The sequence below is a fragment of the Lycorma delicatula genome, chromosome 3 (genome assembly GCF_047948215.1).
Source record: "Lycorma delicatula isolate Av1 chromosome 3, ASM4794821v1, whole genome shotgun sequence".
NCBI lineage: Eukaryota > Metazoa > Arthropoda > Insecta > Hemiptera > Fulgoridae > Lycorma > Lycorma delicatula.
The window spans coordinates 63,212,602-63,231,723 of NC_134457.1; the positions used below are offsets into that span (position 1 = coordinate 63,212,602).

Consider the following 19,122-nt stretch of genomic DNA (forward strand, 5'->3'; position numbering starts at 1 on the left):
GCTAAAATAAATAAATAAAATAAGGATTACATCATTCCAGTACTGGACAGCAGAATTTGCATATTCCTCCATAATAACTTCAAAATCTATAAAACTAACATTTTTGATAAATTAAAAATTCACAAATTACATAAATAATTTATTTTAATTTAAATACAGAATTAAATGTCAACTGAAGATATGGGATCCTGCAAGAATCAGTTCTTGGAATTATTATGTTAAGTACAGAGTCATTCACGGGAACCGGATGTTTTTAAAATAATCATAAAAAATTGAATATTTACTTTAAAAAACGTTTTATTGGTATTGAAACAATGCTAATCAAAGCATTTGTTACTTACTCGTGAACGAAAAATTATGTCCGGCAAGTGATGTCCATTTTGGACAATACATTGTTGTAGCCTTTCACGGTAACTGGCCTCAATTCTTTGCAGCATGTCTACATCAATCTGGGTGACGTGATGACGAATTACGATCTTTAGGTCCTCCAATGTACGGTACGCGGTTTATTGCCGTACACACGCGATTTCAGAAACCCCCACAGAAAAAAATCACAACTACTCAAGCCGGGGGACCGAGGGGGCCAAAGAATGTCGCCGAATCTGGAAACAAGTTACGGAGAACAGCCAACGTTGCCCTCGCTGTGTGCGCTGTAGCTCCATCCTTCTGGAATAACACATTTTGAAAATCGATTCCCCGGTTTCGTAACTCAGGGATGAAAAACGTATTCAACATCGCAATGTAACGATCAGCTGTTACAGATACGGCGGCGTCAATTTCTTCAAAAAAAATATGGTCCAATAACACCGACCTTTCCTATTGCACACCAGACATTCACCTTTGGGCTATGAAGTGGTCTCTCGTGAAGTTGATGTGGGTTTCTTTCTGCCCGATACCGGCAATTCTGTTTGTTGACGAAGCCATTCAGATGAAAATGGGCTTCGTCACTCATTAACAATAACAAATTTTCATTTCTGCGAAAATGGTAAGCGTCTGTCGACAAAATTGTAATCGCTGCATGAAATCTTGCACCTTTAACTGCTGCACGACGACTATCTTGTAAGGATGGAAATGCAAGTCTGTATGCAGAATTCGTCTTACCATACTTGTGCTCATTTGAATCGCTGCTGAATGCCTCTGAGTAGAGCGGCGTGGGCTTCTGACGATGGCTTCCCTTACTCGTTCGATGTTCTCCGGAGTGCTAGCAGTTCGTAGGGGACCCAGTGGTTTTTTCTTCAATATTGTACCGCTTGTTCGAAGGTTGTTTAACCATCGTAATATTGTGTTACGAGAAGGGACACTTGAATTACGATGGATATTAAACTTACTGCGGTAATCTCGCTGAACAGCAGTTACGGATTCGTCATTTCGCACAAAACTGCCATACGCGTACAGGCGTTGGTCTAGCGTCCACGGCTCCATCTCAACGACTGAAATGTAAATGCTATGAATAAAGGAAACGTCAGACACCAGCCACGTGCCCCTCCCACCACGAACGCCCGAGTACAACCCACTTCAAAAACATCCGGTTCCCGTGAATGACTCTGTATAACTTATCTACTGTGTTTTTGTGGTTTAAATTTCATTTAATATACATAATAGACAAATGCTTTGGAAAATCATCTTAATTCCCTTTATTTGCCTATTCACCTTAATGTGCATAATAAATAAAAATATTCATAGTTATAAACAAAATCCTTTATTTCAATATAAAATAACTGTTTTGTTTACACACAGTGATATATTTTTATGGAAATGTAATATTTCCATAAAATTATTTATGGAAATATTAGAACAATAAGTTAGATAAGTAGCTAACAATAAATTAATATGCCAATACAACACAGTTTAGTCATTCCTATGATAAAATAACTTTTTTCTGGCAGAAATCATTCATTCATTCATTAGAATATATTACTAGTTAACAAATTAATAAAAGATAAAACCAAATCAATTTAATCATGTATGTGTAAGTACTATATTTATCGTAAAAGATAAAATATAAAGTAATGGTTAATAAATACACATTCAAGAATAGACTACCTTTAAAAAAAAAAAAATGTTTAATTTAAAAGGTTTTAATTCTGCAAGTTCAAACTATATGTATTTAATAAATGTTTGTAAATTAGGGATGTTATTAACACAATCAGAATTTAAACAATTTCTTAGATACATTACATATTCATTAGATTACTCATTGCAGTAAAAGGGATTTTATTTTATCATGGATTGATTATTCCCTACCAGTTTTATTACTGGTAAAATCTGTAGACTTTTTTAGATAATATATGTATCTTTTAAAAATACTTTTATAGTATTGACAATAAAGTAAGAAGCTGGTTTTATACTTTCTTGTTATATCTTGTCATCACAAAATAATGTATTAGCACATGTAACGTATCTGTTTTATTTCTTTAAAAAGTAAAATTTAATTATTTTAAATAGAAAAGGTTGTGTTTTGTAAATCTTAAGTTACTAATAGAATGTCAAACCTTGCTCCATTCAGATAAATGCCACCGGACAGGGCAGTCCAGTATATTACAATGTTGACGATCAGGAGGTGGTGGCTGAGGACACATACTATTTGGAACAACGACTGTATTTCCTGTATGCCTTGTTACTTCATGGATGCATTGTACATCTCTCATTTGAATACCAAAACCGCAAGGGCTTGAACATGGTTCAAATTCTGAATGATTCCACCTTGGTGGGCAAGGATGATCATTACATGTTCTTGTAAGACCTTCAGGTCTTGTTTCTTTTGAGCATAAATAAGGACTTACAACTTTCTGGTCTTCGTCTCGGAGACACATAATAAGTAAATCTTGCGTTCCTGAAATTCATAAAATAAATCCTTATAATTTTCATCTAAGAAAATTACACTATAGTTTACGATATATACGAGTAAATTACAAAAGGATGTATTTTAATAATGAATATTAAATGTTTAAAGTAATAATTAAATAAAACAATGCTCTACAAGACTTAAATAATAATTTCTTTTGAATTTGATGCTTATCAACTTTACAATATGGCTGTGAAGTTGATTTATTATTAAATGTGAACATAAGTTGATTTTTCAATGTTTTAAACAAACTTCTTTTTTTCTTATAATCCTTAATAACAGATTAGTAGCAGAATATTATTTACTGGAAAAATATTACTTTGCCAATAAAAGTTGATAAAAATAACAATGTTTTTGGGAAAATTATATACAATTTTTTGAAGGTTAAATTATTATACTTACTGTATCATGCATTGTTATAAAACATGGCCAAGTTACTAAACAACAAGAACATTTATTAAAATGTTTTTACAAGCAATTGATACAAATTTACAACTTGACTCGATATCAGACATGTTGGCTTGAATATCAGCCTTCAGTCAACGATATTTATTAGTTAACATATTGATAACACAATTATTTAATTTGAACATTGACTTTACAACATCTTTCTTTCCATATTCAAGAGAACATAAAAAAAATAAATATAAAAAACATAGAACAAATTAACAATTACAAATTGCCATAAAACAATTTTTTACAATTTACAAATCAAATGGGACAGGATTTTTATATTCTTACCTGACTTTGTAATTTATTAATTACATTTAACTACATTATAGAGCATTGATTCTTTATGAGATAAATAATTTTAATTTTATTATTATTATTACATTTCTCGTCAACACTATCATTGCCATTACTACCTTAATAATTACAATAATCATACTATTTCTTAAAATTAGTAGGAAATTTAGCATAAAGTAACATCATAATTAAAGTCATAATCACTTAAACAAGTCATTAACTTAAACAGAATTTTAAGATTTTGTCAGAAAATACTTTTCATTCTTATTTTAGAAATACTTTTCATTCTACATATAACCTGATTATTTGGATTTCTAATCTAATAGAATCTTGGAGTGATTTGTTTGTCAGCAATGACAGCTGATTCCCATTTTTTAGAATTTTCATATCAGTATATTATAAACTTTTTTTCTTGCTTACATCTATCATAATACTGTTAACCTTAAATTTTCTTTTTTCACAAAATTTATTAAATTGCCTTTTTTATGTTAGAATTAAATAATTTATTTTTAAAAACAGGAATTTTAGTTCTTAATAGCTTTTTTCTTGTTTAGCCTCTGGAACCACTGTAAGGTGTTACTTCAGAGAATAAATGAGCATGAAATGTATGAATGTAAATGAAGTGTATTCTTGAACAGTCTCAGGTTGACCATTCCTGAGTTGTGTGGTTAGTTGAAACCCAACCACCAAAGAACACCGGTATCCATATAGTATTCATATCCATGTAAAATTAACTACTACCTTTACTAGGATTTAAACCTCAGAACTCTCGACTTTGAAATCAGCTGATTTGCGATGATGAGTTCACCACTAGACCAGCCCAGAGGGTTTAATTCTAAATAACCTACTCATAAGCAACTGATACGGAGAATATTCAGAACCAAAACGGGTGTACTTCAACACTCCAAAGACATTAATTCTATTTCTACACTACTTTTTATGTTTTATACTCCCTTGTACAAAGTAAAAGAAGTATTGTGATACTTCCTATGTACATATGTATCTCCCATAACTCAAAAACGATTAGCCGTAAGATGTTGAAATTTGGATTTAGGACTGTTGTAATATCTAGTTTTGCACCTCCCCTTTTGATTACAATCGATTGAACCAGAAGTGTCCAAAAAATATCTGGATTTTGTACTTTTTCTTAACTGTAGTAATAAGCCCTCATTGAGAGCTTTTCAATGAAATATCATAAGTGGTACTTATTTTCATTGGTTCCAGAGTTGTAGCCAAATAAAATTTTAATTAATGAAATATTTGGTTCTTACAAGGCGAAGACACATCGATTCAAATCAGACTTCATCTCTCTTTTTTTGTAATTTTTTTTTTGATTTGTTAATTGATCTATTAATATTTATTAACCTCTGATTGTAGAAAAAGTTTTATGATAAATAATAATTCAACAATAACAATAAAAAAGGAAATATAAAAAAATATTGGAAGTTATTAATGAAATAAAAATTATGTACTTTTCATTTAAAAAAAATGTATATATGTAATTTAATAGGCAGACAAGGAAGTCATATGGTGTCCACATCAAATTTTTTTAATATCTTTTTAGCAACATCTTTTCGGCCAGCCGTTACTTTCTGGATATCTAGGACTAGATGTTATTATTTTAAAACTCCATCCTTTAAAAAACAATAAATTTCCAAGATCTAAATGGTATATTATCTGTTATGAATGCTTCAGGTAATCCATGTATAGAAAATATAGTCTTTAGAACTTGGGATATTTTTCATAAATGCAACTGTCCAGGAGCTACTCCTGATCTTCAGTTGAATCAATATATGTGTACACCGAAGTATAGGCCACTATGCATATGAACTCATATCTTTGACAAAGTAAATTTACTATTTTGTTGTTTTAATAGAGTGATTCATTTATAATATTCCATTTTTTATTCTGAAGTGTATTAATTTGTGTCAGTTATGTCGTGAGAAATTATGTTAGTGTTCAAGTTTTTTGTCAATTTTTAATGCTGGGAATCAATTTATAATAATGGCTTAGACATGTGTCATTTTAACTTAACTTCCTTGTTTAACTTCCAGAATGCATCTCTCTGCGATATTCTACAGATCTTTTTTTTAATAAGCAAGTGTTGCTTTAAAATTTATATATGATTTAAAAAATATGGTAATTTTTATTTTTAATATCTTTTTATATAAAATAGATATGAAAAGAAACAATTAATAAAAAAATTATATAAGTAATAAGGTTTCTTACCTCCAAGGCAAGATGCACTACATGGTGTAAATCCTTGTTCTTTCCATGAATAACTTTTACCAGAACTACCAGGAGCAACTTTGATATTTGTATCACTGTAAGTTCCTGAACGATATGTTTCTGCATATGACACATCACCTCTTTCACTAGCATAAGCATCTCTGACTGTTTCAACCCTGTTATGAAAATAATATAAATTTGAATTATAAAAAATAAATTCAATGAAAAATTTAATTTAATTTAATTTATAGAATAAAATAGTATAAATCATATTAAAAAAAGAATTTAAAAGTCTTTTACTTTCAGCCTTATAATTTACAGAAGAATAATAAGCACCGGTAAGAATAATGCAATTTATTACAAAATTATATTTTTTTATTCTAGTAAATTTTACGTGGTACTGAGTATTATGGTCGTTGGTTAATTAATATCTGCAGTAGACAATGAAACTGAATCAGCATTGTTTAACTTCATTGATATATGGGAATTGATTTATTAAACGTAGCTTTGAAAATAGGAATTGTATCCTTACTTCATATTTTTCAGTTGTCAGGATGCTACTTCTGAGACTTTTTTTTTGGTTGATGATACTGCCACAAAGCTTGAAGCTTGTGCATGGGATATGGAAATGCAGCATATGAAAAATGCCATGACTGACCAGGATTTGAACCCAGGACCACTGGATGAAAGGTCAAAATGCTACCACTCCTGCAATGGAGGCCAGCATTTCAGATTTAGAATCATCAAGTTGTATTAAAATCTACTGCAGTACATTATTTTCCATACACTTATCAACAGAAATATTTAATTTTTGATTTTTATTTATATTATTTTTGTTGTTTAATTGTTTTTTAATTTTAATTTGATTGTTTTATAATTGTTAACCCAGCATACACACTATACAAAGGCCTATGGCTATTTTAGTGTAAAATAAATAAATAAATAATTATTATTCATGACTATAATAAAATAAAAAAGTTTACAAGTTATCTTATAAATTCAGATTAGAATCTAGTTGTGGCAGAGGTGAACAAGAAGGCTCAAGAAAATTGAGAGTGACAAGAGAAGAGATTACTATGATTTGGAGAAGCTAAGGGAACAGGAAATGGAAGAAGTGACACTGAAAAAATGAGAATAGGAAGTAAATAAAGTAATGCAGATGATAAGTGGATTAAAATTAAGAAGAGTTTAAAGGAAACAGCAAACGGGAAAATAGGGTTTAAAAACAGGAACGGAATACGAAAAGTGGGTTACAAGTGAAATGTTAGACAAGATGAATGAAAGAAGAAAGTGGAAAAATGTACAATCAGAAGAAGGTAGAAGGAAATATAGAAGGTTAATTAAAAAAAATAAGAAGGGAAACTGAGAAACCTAAGGAAAAGTGGCTTGAGGAAAAATCAGATAAAATTATTAATAAAGCCTTAGTAGTTCATGGTATGGTAAGGGCCTTACTGTAAAAGTATCTGGATGTAAAGCCCCCTCAGTCAGATATCTGGGAGGGGGTGGTGCAATAGGGTTTCATGCATATAAGGAAGATCTAAGGAAGCGAGGACAGACAAAGAAAATTTATAGAGGAAAAATAAAAAAAACGTTAAGAATTGAAACTTGTAACGTCTTAACACTAATACAAAGTGGAAAACTTAAGAATGCAAAGAATGAAATGGAAAAAATAACTTAGATATACTCAGTATGAGTGGAGTGAAATAGAAAGGAAATTGAGAGATATCAAGGGGGAATTTCCCGTTTTACTTTACAGGGACAGAAAGGTAAGGTAGTAATGAAATTGATGAATAAGAAACTAGTAGGAAAAGTATTAAAGATTGAGTAAGTTGATGAAAGGGAGATGATGATGATGAGGATGGGAGAAGATAAAGATATTGTAATAATTCAAGTGTACATGTCAGCAACTCAGTACACAAATGAGGAAGTAGAACAGTGTTACAAAAGGATAAAAGAGTTATTTGGGAAAGAAAAGAAAGAAGCATGTGTAATGAACATAGGTGATTGGAATGCTGTGGTTGTGAAGGGAAGGGAAGGCAGTGGGAAACTATGGTCAAGGAATTGGAAATGAAAGAGGAGAAAGACTAGATAGATTCTGCATGAAGAAGGAATTAGTGTTGGGAAACACTATTTGAAAATCATAAAAGAAGATGATGTACGTGGGTATCACAATGCACAGAGAAAAATATCAAATTGATTATATTAATGCAACAAAGATTTAGAAATAGTTTTAAAAAAACGCTAAGCTTATCCAGGTGGAGGTATAGATTCAGATCACAATCTGATTGTGGCAGAGGTGAACATTAGGCTCAAGAAAATTGGGACTGGCAGGAAAGGAGAGAAAACAGGAAAAAATAAAAGAAATAGAAAAAGTGATGGTGGAAAAAATTAGAATGGGAAATAAACCAAGTAATGCAGATGATAAGTGGACGAAAATTAACAAGAGTATAAAGGAAACAGCAAAAGAGATGACAGAGTTTAAAAAAAAGAAAAGAGTATGAAATGTGTGGGTTACAAGTGAAATGTTAAACAAGATAAATGAAAGGAGAAAGTGGAAAAATGTATAGACAGAAGAAGGTTGAATATTTATGAACTAAGAAGGGAAACTGATAAAGCTAAGGAAATGTGCTTGAAAAAAATGTACAGTGATAGAGAATCTGGAAAAATAAAGGAGATATGAGCTAATTCATTAAGAAATAGTACTCCAGAGATAGTTTTTAAAGAGAAACAGGATAGGGGGAAAGTGTGTATCAGGTAGAGGCAAAGGATGGGGAAACACTTAATGAGAAGGAGGAATAAATAGCAGATGGAAAGAATACATTGCGAATTTGTATGTGTTCAGGGAAACGTCAAGAGAAATGGATATGGGAGTGAAAAAAGAGTTCAAAGTTCACGAAGAGCAAAACGAATACTGTACATTAAAAAGTGAAATAAATAAGGCAATTAAAATGAGAGAAAGAACAGCCAAAGGATGTGATGAAATACTAATTGAACTATTCAAAGCTCTAGGAGAGATAGGAGAATTGTTATTACTAGATCTATGTAATGGAATATTTGAAGAAGAAAAATGTCTGGAGTTCTTCTGGGATACAATAATGGTAACAACAGAAAAGAAAGTAAATACAAAAAAGTGTGATGAACATAGAACAATTAGCCTAATATCACATGCAGCTAAGATACTATTAAGGGCTCTAAATAAGGGAATATACAATAAATTGGATGGCAGTATTAAGGAAGAACAATATGGATTTAGAAGAGGTGTTGTAACAAGTGATGCTATAGGGCTGTTAGCAAAGAATAGAACAAGGTGAAGAGCAGCAGCCATGACAGGATCTGCCAAATGACAGAATACTATGAATGATTGTTTTCAAACGCTAGATGTTATTAAATAACATCCAATCACCCCCCAAAAGAAGCACTATCTATTGTTGCTTAATTAATATCTTTGAAATTTATAAACTAATAAAACGTCTATAATTAATACTATAGTAAGCTATAAGAAATCACTGTGATTTTTTTTCTCAATAAATATTAATTTACTGTTTTTCTATTCATCCATGAATTTCAGGAAGTGCTATTTCTTTAGATATTTTCCTAATACAATGGTCAGGTGTAATCATCAAATTGTTACAGATACATTTCCATCAGTTGCTGATATTATTATTGTTAAGAATTATGTATTATTATGTAGTAAGAATTAAAAACTATGAGATTTAATATATTTACATATGCAAATTTTAGATGATATAACGCAATGATTGTAAGTGACCTACATAAGACATCAGTAATTCCTGAAAATGGCATAGCAATTTTCAGTTTAAAAAAATCTCACAAATTTTATGTGTGAAAATTAGGAGTGATGTAGTTTCCAGCATTCTTCTTCATCAAGTTGAACACAGTATTGTACAAAAGCATGTCATGTATACTGAAGATAAAGCATGACATGTATACTGAAGATGTAGATAAAATTCAGCCCTACTAGTGATTTACTCTGTTCTCCACAGAATGATCTGAGTGATTAACGTCATTTTTTGCAGAGAAAGTAGCTCAACTTTAATTTGTTTAATGGTACCGATCATAGCACACATTTTATAGGTAGCTGAAATTAAAGTATTAGATGCATTACCTATTTATGACTGGTGGAAAAATATTATTATTAGTTTTGCATGTTCTTCTGACATAGAAATGACCTGGCCTATATAACTAAGATACATGTAGGTAGGGTTAGGTATTTCATACTGGAATGTGGATACTAGTGTTGTTTGGTGGTTGGGTTTCAATTAACCACACATCTCAGGAATGATCAACCTTAGACTGTTCAAGACTACACTTCATTTACATTCATATATGTCATCCTCATTCATCTTCTGAAGCAATACCTTATGCGGCGGAGATTCCAGAGGCTAAACAGAAAAAGAAAGAAGGTATTTCATACGGTTAGCATATCTTTCTTGTAAAGAATAATATAGTATGGGTCCAGTCGGAGAAAGTTGGGAGTAATAAACTCTTTGAGAAAAGTACATTCACATTGTATGAATGATACTTTATTTATAATCATAAACCTATTTCCTTATTACTAACCATAATAAATTATTAAAGTACAAGTACAGCAGTTATGTTAACTTCAGTTTTTTCTTTTTATATGCTAATAAAATAACACATGTATTCCATAATTAAAACATGCAGAACAAAATTTAATAGAACATAATTTACTATGTAAGTCACAAAAGCTAAATATTACTGAAAAAAAGACATTAAAACATATTTTATTCAGAAAATACTAAAACAAAAATATCTTCATGTAACTTTTTTTTTCTACCAAAAGTAATTCTAACATCATAAAATGTAAAAGGAACACATATATAACTTTGTGCTTTTAATTAGGCTTGTGCATAATCTATTTCATAAGTGTGCATTTGATTTTGATACTTCTACCTATGTGCTCTGCTAATGAACATTTGAATTTGTGTATGATTGTGTAATAATATATGTAATATGTATGTGTGTGTATGTATGTGTGCGCGCATATGCACACTAACTGTACACTCTTGTGTGGGTCCACATTTCTGATTTGTGCTTTTGTATTACACATATACTTTTTATAAGTGTTGTAATTTTGTTTTTGCTAAATGTTTTAACAATACATATTTATAGAGATTTCGAATAAAACTATTTTTGAAAATGTACAACTGGGGCTCATAAAATTTAATATGTTTAATTACAGTATTTTTTTGAGCTTAGATTCTAATTTTGATTTCTGGACTAAAATATGAAAAACAAATTGTCCTACTTTTTAGCTTATATTACTGTTTTCATTAAATATAATTCTATTCCATGTTAATAAGATTCTAATTAAAATGTTACCTTAACTCCTACTGTGATTATTAAAAAAAAAAAGTTGCATCATTCTAAAGTACAAAAAATAAATTATATTTTACATTAATTTTTCTAATGATTGATTAATACCAATCATTATAGGTTAATTTCATTTGACCTGTTGGCAAGTGAACATGGCTCTAGAAAGCATCGTTCGGTATCATGAGGTTTAGGTCCTTGACACTCTTGATCTGGTCTTGTAATAAATATACGGCTAAAATCAAGAAAAATTTTACAGATGACTGCTCGGCGTCGAATTCCCTCACCACAAGACACACTGCAGGGTCCCCAGGGCTCTGGACGGAAACTGTAACAATTCAAGTAATTGAAATATTCAAAACTTTTTGTTTTTAATTTGAAACAGGAAAAATATTAGTTGCTATCATTATAATCTTTTAAATAAATTAAATTTAAAATGTTGAGAGGTTTAACTAAATTAAGCTTAATAAATTTCATAATAAGAAATTTAATTAATGGAATCAATTAATACTGACTAACTAAAGGGATTCTTCATCTGTAATTATCGTATCATATAGCTGATATAATAAAAAGTAATTAAGTAATCCAAACTGAATAACCCAATGAGCTCAAAAATGAAATGATCAATATTTACAAACTTTAAATTTTATCACCTGTATGATGTTTCATAAAAATTGTATTACTTTCCTGTCTAGTGTTATTTTTACCACTTACCAAACTAATGTTAAATATAATGGAACTCACTTCATAAAGGTTTTCAGTTTATACATGAAAATGTATGCTTACTAAGAGGGAAAGCTATCTACAAGTATTGTAAATAATTTAATCACCAAGGAAAGCTACCTATACATGAATGAAAACATTTGTTGTGAGTAAAATATCTCAATCATAGTTTGAAATTTGTCAGTTAGTCTTAAAAATGATGGTTTAATGCAGTCTTCACAAATATCAAGGACAAAAAATCTTTGAATTTAATTTCTATTTTATTAAAAAAAAAACCAAACCTAAATAAATAAATAAATACAGTAATGTATTCATATTTTGGTATCTAAGCTCTCCTATACTTGTTTACAGTCAATTGGTTTGTCACAATTTTGTGAAAACTTATTAGAAATATGTTTTGTTAGATCAATTCACATGGCCCATTATTTGAATCTAATTCAAATTATAACTGGAAAATCAACTGGTGAGTAAGTACACGGGTAAAAAATAAAAATTTAAAGAAACTAAGGATTAATTATAGTCAATGATAGTGATAGTACCACTGACATTAACAGTAATTATTGTAAGATAAAATCAAGTTAGCCTACTGTGAATTTAGTACTTTCTCTACTTTGATTAATTTAAAAAAGCTAAATAATTTTGTTACTAATTTTATTGTTTCAGACAAAAAACTAGAATTTAATTTTTTGATATTGTAAATAATTGTTTTTTATTATTATTCAGCCTATTAAATCATAGTTAGGCAATTTAGTTTACAGCAATTATAAGCAAAGTATCATATGAATAAGAAAGTTCAAATTTACAATATACGTCTATTGTCAACAAAAAAATTAATACACATATTTATGTATATTTAAAGATGCTGGAGTTATGCCTGTATGTATCTTTGTGTGTGAGTGTGTGTGTGTGCGTGTGCGTATGGGTGTCCAAATGAGAGTGATTTAGGTGCACATATTGGAAAAATAACCACTTTACTATACGCAAGTGTTTTTCAAATGTTGAGAAAAACTCTGTATTAAAAATCCACACATTATTCCATCTAAAGAAATAAATGAATAAAAATTTCTTTATTCCTTGTATTTAAATTTAAAAGTAGATCAAAAAAAATTTAAAAACCATTTTCATTCATATTAATGAGAATATAATATAATCATGAAATACATACATTCAAATCCACAATCTAGTAATTTCTATGAGTATCTTTCAACTCATTTAAAAATTGATATTATAATATTCAAGTTAAATAATTCATCATATACCATGTTAGTCATATATTATGTATTTTATTTGGTGTATTGATGCAAACTAGTAAATGTAAGATGTTTTTAGCCATTAATTACATTAATTACTTTACTAGAAAATTTTAAAATGTTTGATATAAATGCAGACAAAAGTAGCTATAATAGATACAGCACAAAACGAAACATAATACTTTCCTTTATCTAGAACTGTATTACATTTTTGCCTTACTGCTGGCTTTATTTCAAAGACTGTTTTTAAAATTATGCTGTTAATTTCAAAAATACTTTTACTAAAAAGAAATATTTATTTTGTGAAAATAACAAATAATTATGACTAACTCTCTTAACAGCTAGAAATATGATTCTGAAGATCTTTTCAAAATTATAATGTCATTCCTTCCTCAATGGTATTACACATAGCAAAGCTGCACTGAGGAAAGTATTACATTATAAATCTGAAAAGATCTTCTAGAAGTGTATTTCAAGATACTCAGAAAATTAATTGCAATTAATAATTTTATAAAAGTATTACTCTCATTTCATTTCACATGTCATTTTAATAATTATTCTAATAATATCTTAATAATTAACTTATGTATAATAAAAATAAATATCTGTACAGTGTTCTCTGTTATCACTTATAATATTGTTTTCATATATTCATTATAAGCAGGGGAGATATTCCTTCATCTGGTCAAAAAACTAGTATTTACAATTTGGAGACATTAAAGTTGCAATAAAAACCCTCAGTCATATACTTTGTTATATTCTTATAAAAATGGGTATCATTAACATCCAGCTTACTAGTTTTGTAAGTATTGTAGAGTATAATTATTCAGATAGCATGTCTGAAAAGTTCCCCAACTAAATTAAATTAAAATAAAGATTTACGAAATTATATTTTAAAATTATATTTTTAAGAATTTACTCACATCAACTCTCTACATAGAACCCTTCTCTAATTATATACTAGTTGCAGCGCTGATAGAACCCGTCAAACTCTTTGGAGAAACCATTTTGTCGGATCGCCTTCAACTACTTGGTGCAAGCCCTTTGGATGGCCGAAATGTTGTCGAAAAAGTGACCTTTCATCTTCAACTTGAGTTTCGGGAACAGAAAATAGGCTGCTGAGCCAAGTCGGGTGGGATAAGACGGTGATTTGATTTGCGGCGCAATAACGTGTTAAAATTCTTGCCATGTGTGTCGGGGCATTGTCGTGCAAGAGACCAGCTGCTCGGATCCCGGTGCTGCCGGATTCGATGAATGCGACGCATCAGGCGTTTCATTACTTCCAAATAGAATTCAGAATTCACGGTTTGACCAGTTGGGACAAATTCATGATGAATCAGGCCCTTTGAGTCGAAGAATTTAATCAACATCGTTTTCACACTTTGTTTTTTGCTGCCAGACTTTCGCCGGTCTTTACCAAGCAGCGGATTGATGCTTCGTTTGCGGATCATACATGAAGCACCAGCTTTCATCCCCGGTTACAATTGTTTGCAAAAAATTCTGGTCGCTGTCGGCATTTTCAACGAAGTCTTGAAACTGAAGTAAAGAAAGACACACCTGTTTTTGTTCTTCGGTAAAGTAGTGTGGAACGAAACAAGAGCATACCTTTCGGCGGTTCATTTTTCTGTTAGAATTGTATGTACCTTGTCTTTACCAATTTTTATCTACTATGGACCAAGAGTAAGCTGAGGTGATTTGAGCAGGAGCGCGCGCACTTTCACATTGTGAAAGTGCGCGCGCTCCTGCTCCTTTCGTTGTGAACAGCTGTTGGTGGCCTCCCGCTTCGTTCGTCGTCTCCAACGACTCCATACCGTCTTTAAACCACTTCCACCATGTGTATGTTGTAGTACGAGATGCGGCTTCATCTAGATGCTAGATGCATCTAATGCTTGCTGCATCATAGAATAAGTTTCAACGAAAGATTTTTGAAGTAGAACACACAATTTTATTGCGCTTCTCTGTTCTATGTCGCGAGCTCGCACAAGGTCACAAGGAATACAACGTACGCGGCCGAGTACAACTCGAGACTGGAGTGACGAAAAGTGATGAAATTTTGTACAGACACTCGTCATACATCGTACTACATAGTTCTTTGGTAATCCGAGAGATGACGAAACAAGAGCATACCTTTCGGCGGTTCATTTTTCTGTTAGAATTGTATGTACCTTGTCTTTACCAATTTTTATCTACTATGGACCAAGAGTAAGCTGAGGTGATTTGAGCAGGAGCGCGCGCACTTTCACATTGTGAAAGTGCGCGCGCTCCTGCTCCTTTCGTTGTGAACAGCTGTTGGTGGCCTCCCGCTTCGTTCGTCGTCTCCAACGACTCCATACCGTCTTTAAACCACTTCCACCATGTGTATGTTGTAGTACGAGATGCGGCTTCATCTAGATGCTAGATGCATCTAATGCTTGCTGCATCATAGAGTAAGTTTCAACGAAAGATTTTTGAAGTAGAACACACAATTTTATTGCGCTTCTCTGTTCTATGTCGCGAGCTCGCACAAGGTCACAAGGAATACAACGTACGCGGCCGAGTACAACTCGAGACTGGAGTGACGAAAAGTGATGAAATTTTGTACAGACACTCGTCATACATCGTACTACATAGTTCTTTGGTAATCCGAGAGATGGCGATACTTGTATCGACTACAGAAATTTAGTTCGGGAACTTTTCAGACCTACTGTGTATTATTATTAAAAAAAAAAAGACCGCAGATGATATGCTTGTCAAACCCTTTGGTTATAAACAGTGTGTTTGTTAGTAATATATTACCTGTCATAAAAATCTAAAGAAGAAGGATTAATTTAAAGACAAAGATTAGCTTTAGAGTACACTGCATCAAAATAAAAAAAATCCAAAGATAAATTAATTAAAAAATTGAATTAATAACTTCCATGCAAATTATTACAGTGTTTAAGCTTCAATAAACTTTTGACAATAAAATAAACTAGAATTTTACGAATAAAGTGGATCCACTAATAATTTATTTCATTTATATTTATCCAGTAAAAGAAAACGGATTGTTGTCATGAGCAGCTAAGGATTAATCTAGTAATTGAAATACGTCAAAATAGAAGCACTAAAATCTCTTTTGACAACTGTTCTTTCTTTATTTTTGAATAATAATAGTCACCCACTTATTGCAGAGAAGATTTTGCTTGCTCATTGTATATCTGTACTATTTTAATGAAAACTAATGTGAAGTCATTAATTTTTTATAACATAAAAGACCTACTTAACTAATTTAAATGTATTTTTTATGTTAACACAAGCAATCATGTGATCCTTAGGTGTAAAGTAATTTAGTAAATTAATGTATAATTAAAATTTCAATATAATTAAAAATCTGTCTATTACATCACTGTATCTTCTTATTTAAGATATGACATAACATTTTTGGGAAATTTGCTAAATAAACAACATTATTATAATTTGAAGAGAGAAAGACACTAATTTTGGTAATAGTAAGACGCACCCTGATGGGCCATTTTTTCAGAGAACTGTGTCCCCCATTGTCAGTATAATCCTGACCATGAAGATTATACACTATACATTAAACTCTATGGAGGAGACATACAGAATTCTAGTAAAAATAACCATACATTTTATGAAAATTTAAATTCTTTTCAATAACTATTGGGTTAGAGATAAGTTTTATTACAGAAATTATTTTCAGTATCTCATATAGAGTTAGTTGTCAGATACTCTTATGAATTTGTGGGATTCTCTTTAATTTCTTATTTATGTAATGTTTAAAAATTTGAAATATAATATGCATGTTACTGATTTTAAATGTGCCTATCTTATTATGAGGGTGAACAGACAAATAAAGCATTGCAATTTTATTTTTATACTTGTACTAAACTGAATCATAAACTGAAGTAATCTTTTTATATATGTTTCATCTAGCAAAATGCTGGCTTTGAGAAGATTCACTTCTCAAAGGCTGTGGTTAAAAATGGTAGGGAAGCGTAATAAAAAAACAAAAGATAATAAAACTTGAAATGATAATACATAAATTTAACACAATTTTTGTTAAAAAAAAATATATTTCATAATTTTTTTAAACATATCATGACTCAAAAAAAAAATTATAACATGCTGTTGCTTATAAATGCCAAGCATTTATATTATATTATTAACACAGAGTGGTGTTAAGTAAAATTTTACTATTATCAGCAAATTGATCCTAACTCAAAGAATCTTAGCTGATGACTGATAAAGCTGGGGGGCTGGCAGGGCATATGTCCCAGATGCCAGTGAATAAGGCCTGCCAAACAGGTTTTCAGTGTGATTTTTATGTGATGGTAATGGGCAATAAGGAAGGATCTGCACACACGAGTGTGATTTTTTTATGAGTCTGGTAATGATAAGGATCTGTACACATCAGTGTAGTGTGATGGTCTACTGCTAGGTTTAATGAATTGATCTGTTAATGTCTGTTGCTTATTGAAAATTATGATATAGTATTTTTATCTTTTAAAAATAATGAAGAAGCCCCATACTGAACTGTACATGAACTAAATACTGGATAAAAGTTTAGACGATCAATAAAAAACTTCTCTGTTAAGATTCTTTCTTCCTGTTTTTGTTGACATACATCAAAGTAGTTTTAATGGAATTAATTTAGTAAAACTGAACCTCCAATAGACCAACAACTCATAAACCTCAGCAATAACTTTATAAAAAATTACTTAGCTTCAAGATTGTTATATCATCAATTCCTGGACTTCCATAGGGAAAACTTATGAAGTTAATTTTTAGACTTAGTTAAAGTAAGAGATACAGTAAAGAATAATTTAGTTATATATTTTTCCCCACCATTTTTATGCAGAAAAAATGTATATGAAATAATGAAACAAATCAGATTTATTAACAATCAGACTGATTCACAAAGTAATTGGAATGGTGTAACAAAGTAAAAATAATGTAACTGTAAACAGCGTTGTAGATTTTGCCCATTTTGTACTAAAAAAATAATTTTACACATTTTACAATTTTTTTTTTAATTTTATAATTTTACATTGTAACTAACATAATATTTTTTTTAAACAAATTATGAAAACATTTTTGAATAAGTAAAGAAATAAGTAAAATGATGTACTTTACAAAATTGTCAATCATAACTGACTGGAAGTTTGGTTATGGACAAAAATACTCTTACTAGTATATATGCAGTTCTGTAAGTTCATTGGACATCACTGACTAATGACTAACGAGTATATTTCTGCTATATTGGTATGGATTTTTATTTATTTTTTTAAAAAATATACTGTATAAAATAAATATACAAAAAAGTTAACATTTACTAAGTAGTAAATATAAAGAACATGTACCAAATGATGATTCCATAAGTGTGAGAGCTCATAGTTTCCTCTTTAATCAGCTGTACTCACTGTCACTTTGAAATTGTAAATTTCATAAATAAAATCACTACATATATTATACAATTCACCTTTTGACAAGGAACTTTAGTGAAAATTTTCATAAAAAATTAAAAACCTGTTTTGTTTAGCCACAACTACAAAACAAAACACATGAAAAAAATTAAACTGTCAAAATATAAATTTAAAGTAGGACCTCACTTAATGTTATGTAATGTACGAATATCGTAATATATGTAAGTAATCATAATAATATGTGAAATAGTCAATATGTTTCATTTTATTACTCAACTCTTATTTCAATATGCTGTGAATATACGTAAAAAGGTGAGTGTGTTTGTTGAGCATGTTTGTAAGGTGTTTTGATGGCGGGAGGGCACTGCTCGATCAGAGGCCTTTATTCAAGTAAAACAGAAATTACCATTATTACTGTAAATGAATGAATTTAGGTTCATTATCATATTTTACTTATTAAAAAATCATTATAGAACTTGTTTTGTCATTATCTTTTATTGATAAGAAAATATGTGAAGTAATAAGGATAACTTAACTTATCCTTAGCTTCCCCAGTGACAATTTTGTCACT

The 19,122-nt window shown here is 30.3% G+C and overlaps 1 protein-coding gene across 1 annotated transcript in view; it reads right to left on the reverse strand.

Moving 5' to 3' along the window:
* Positions 1–19,122, reverse strand: part of nolo (ADAMTS-like no long nerve cord) — a 680,775-nt gene that overhangs the window by 81,540 nt on the left and 580,113 nt on the right. Inside the window, exons 11-14 of the mRNA XM_075359132.1 lie at positions 11,306–11,504; positions 10,641–10,645; positions 5,822–5,997; positions 2,493–2,833 (exon numbers count right to left, since the gene is read on the reverse strand). Coding sequence (XP_075215247.1) covers positions 2,493–2,833; positions 5,822–5,997; positions 10,641–10,645; positions 11,306–11,504 — 721 coding nt within the window. The remainder of the gene's footprint in view (positions 1–2,492; positions 2,834–5,821; positions 5,998–10,640; positions 10,646–11,305; positions 11,505–19,122) is intronic.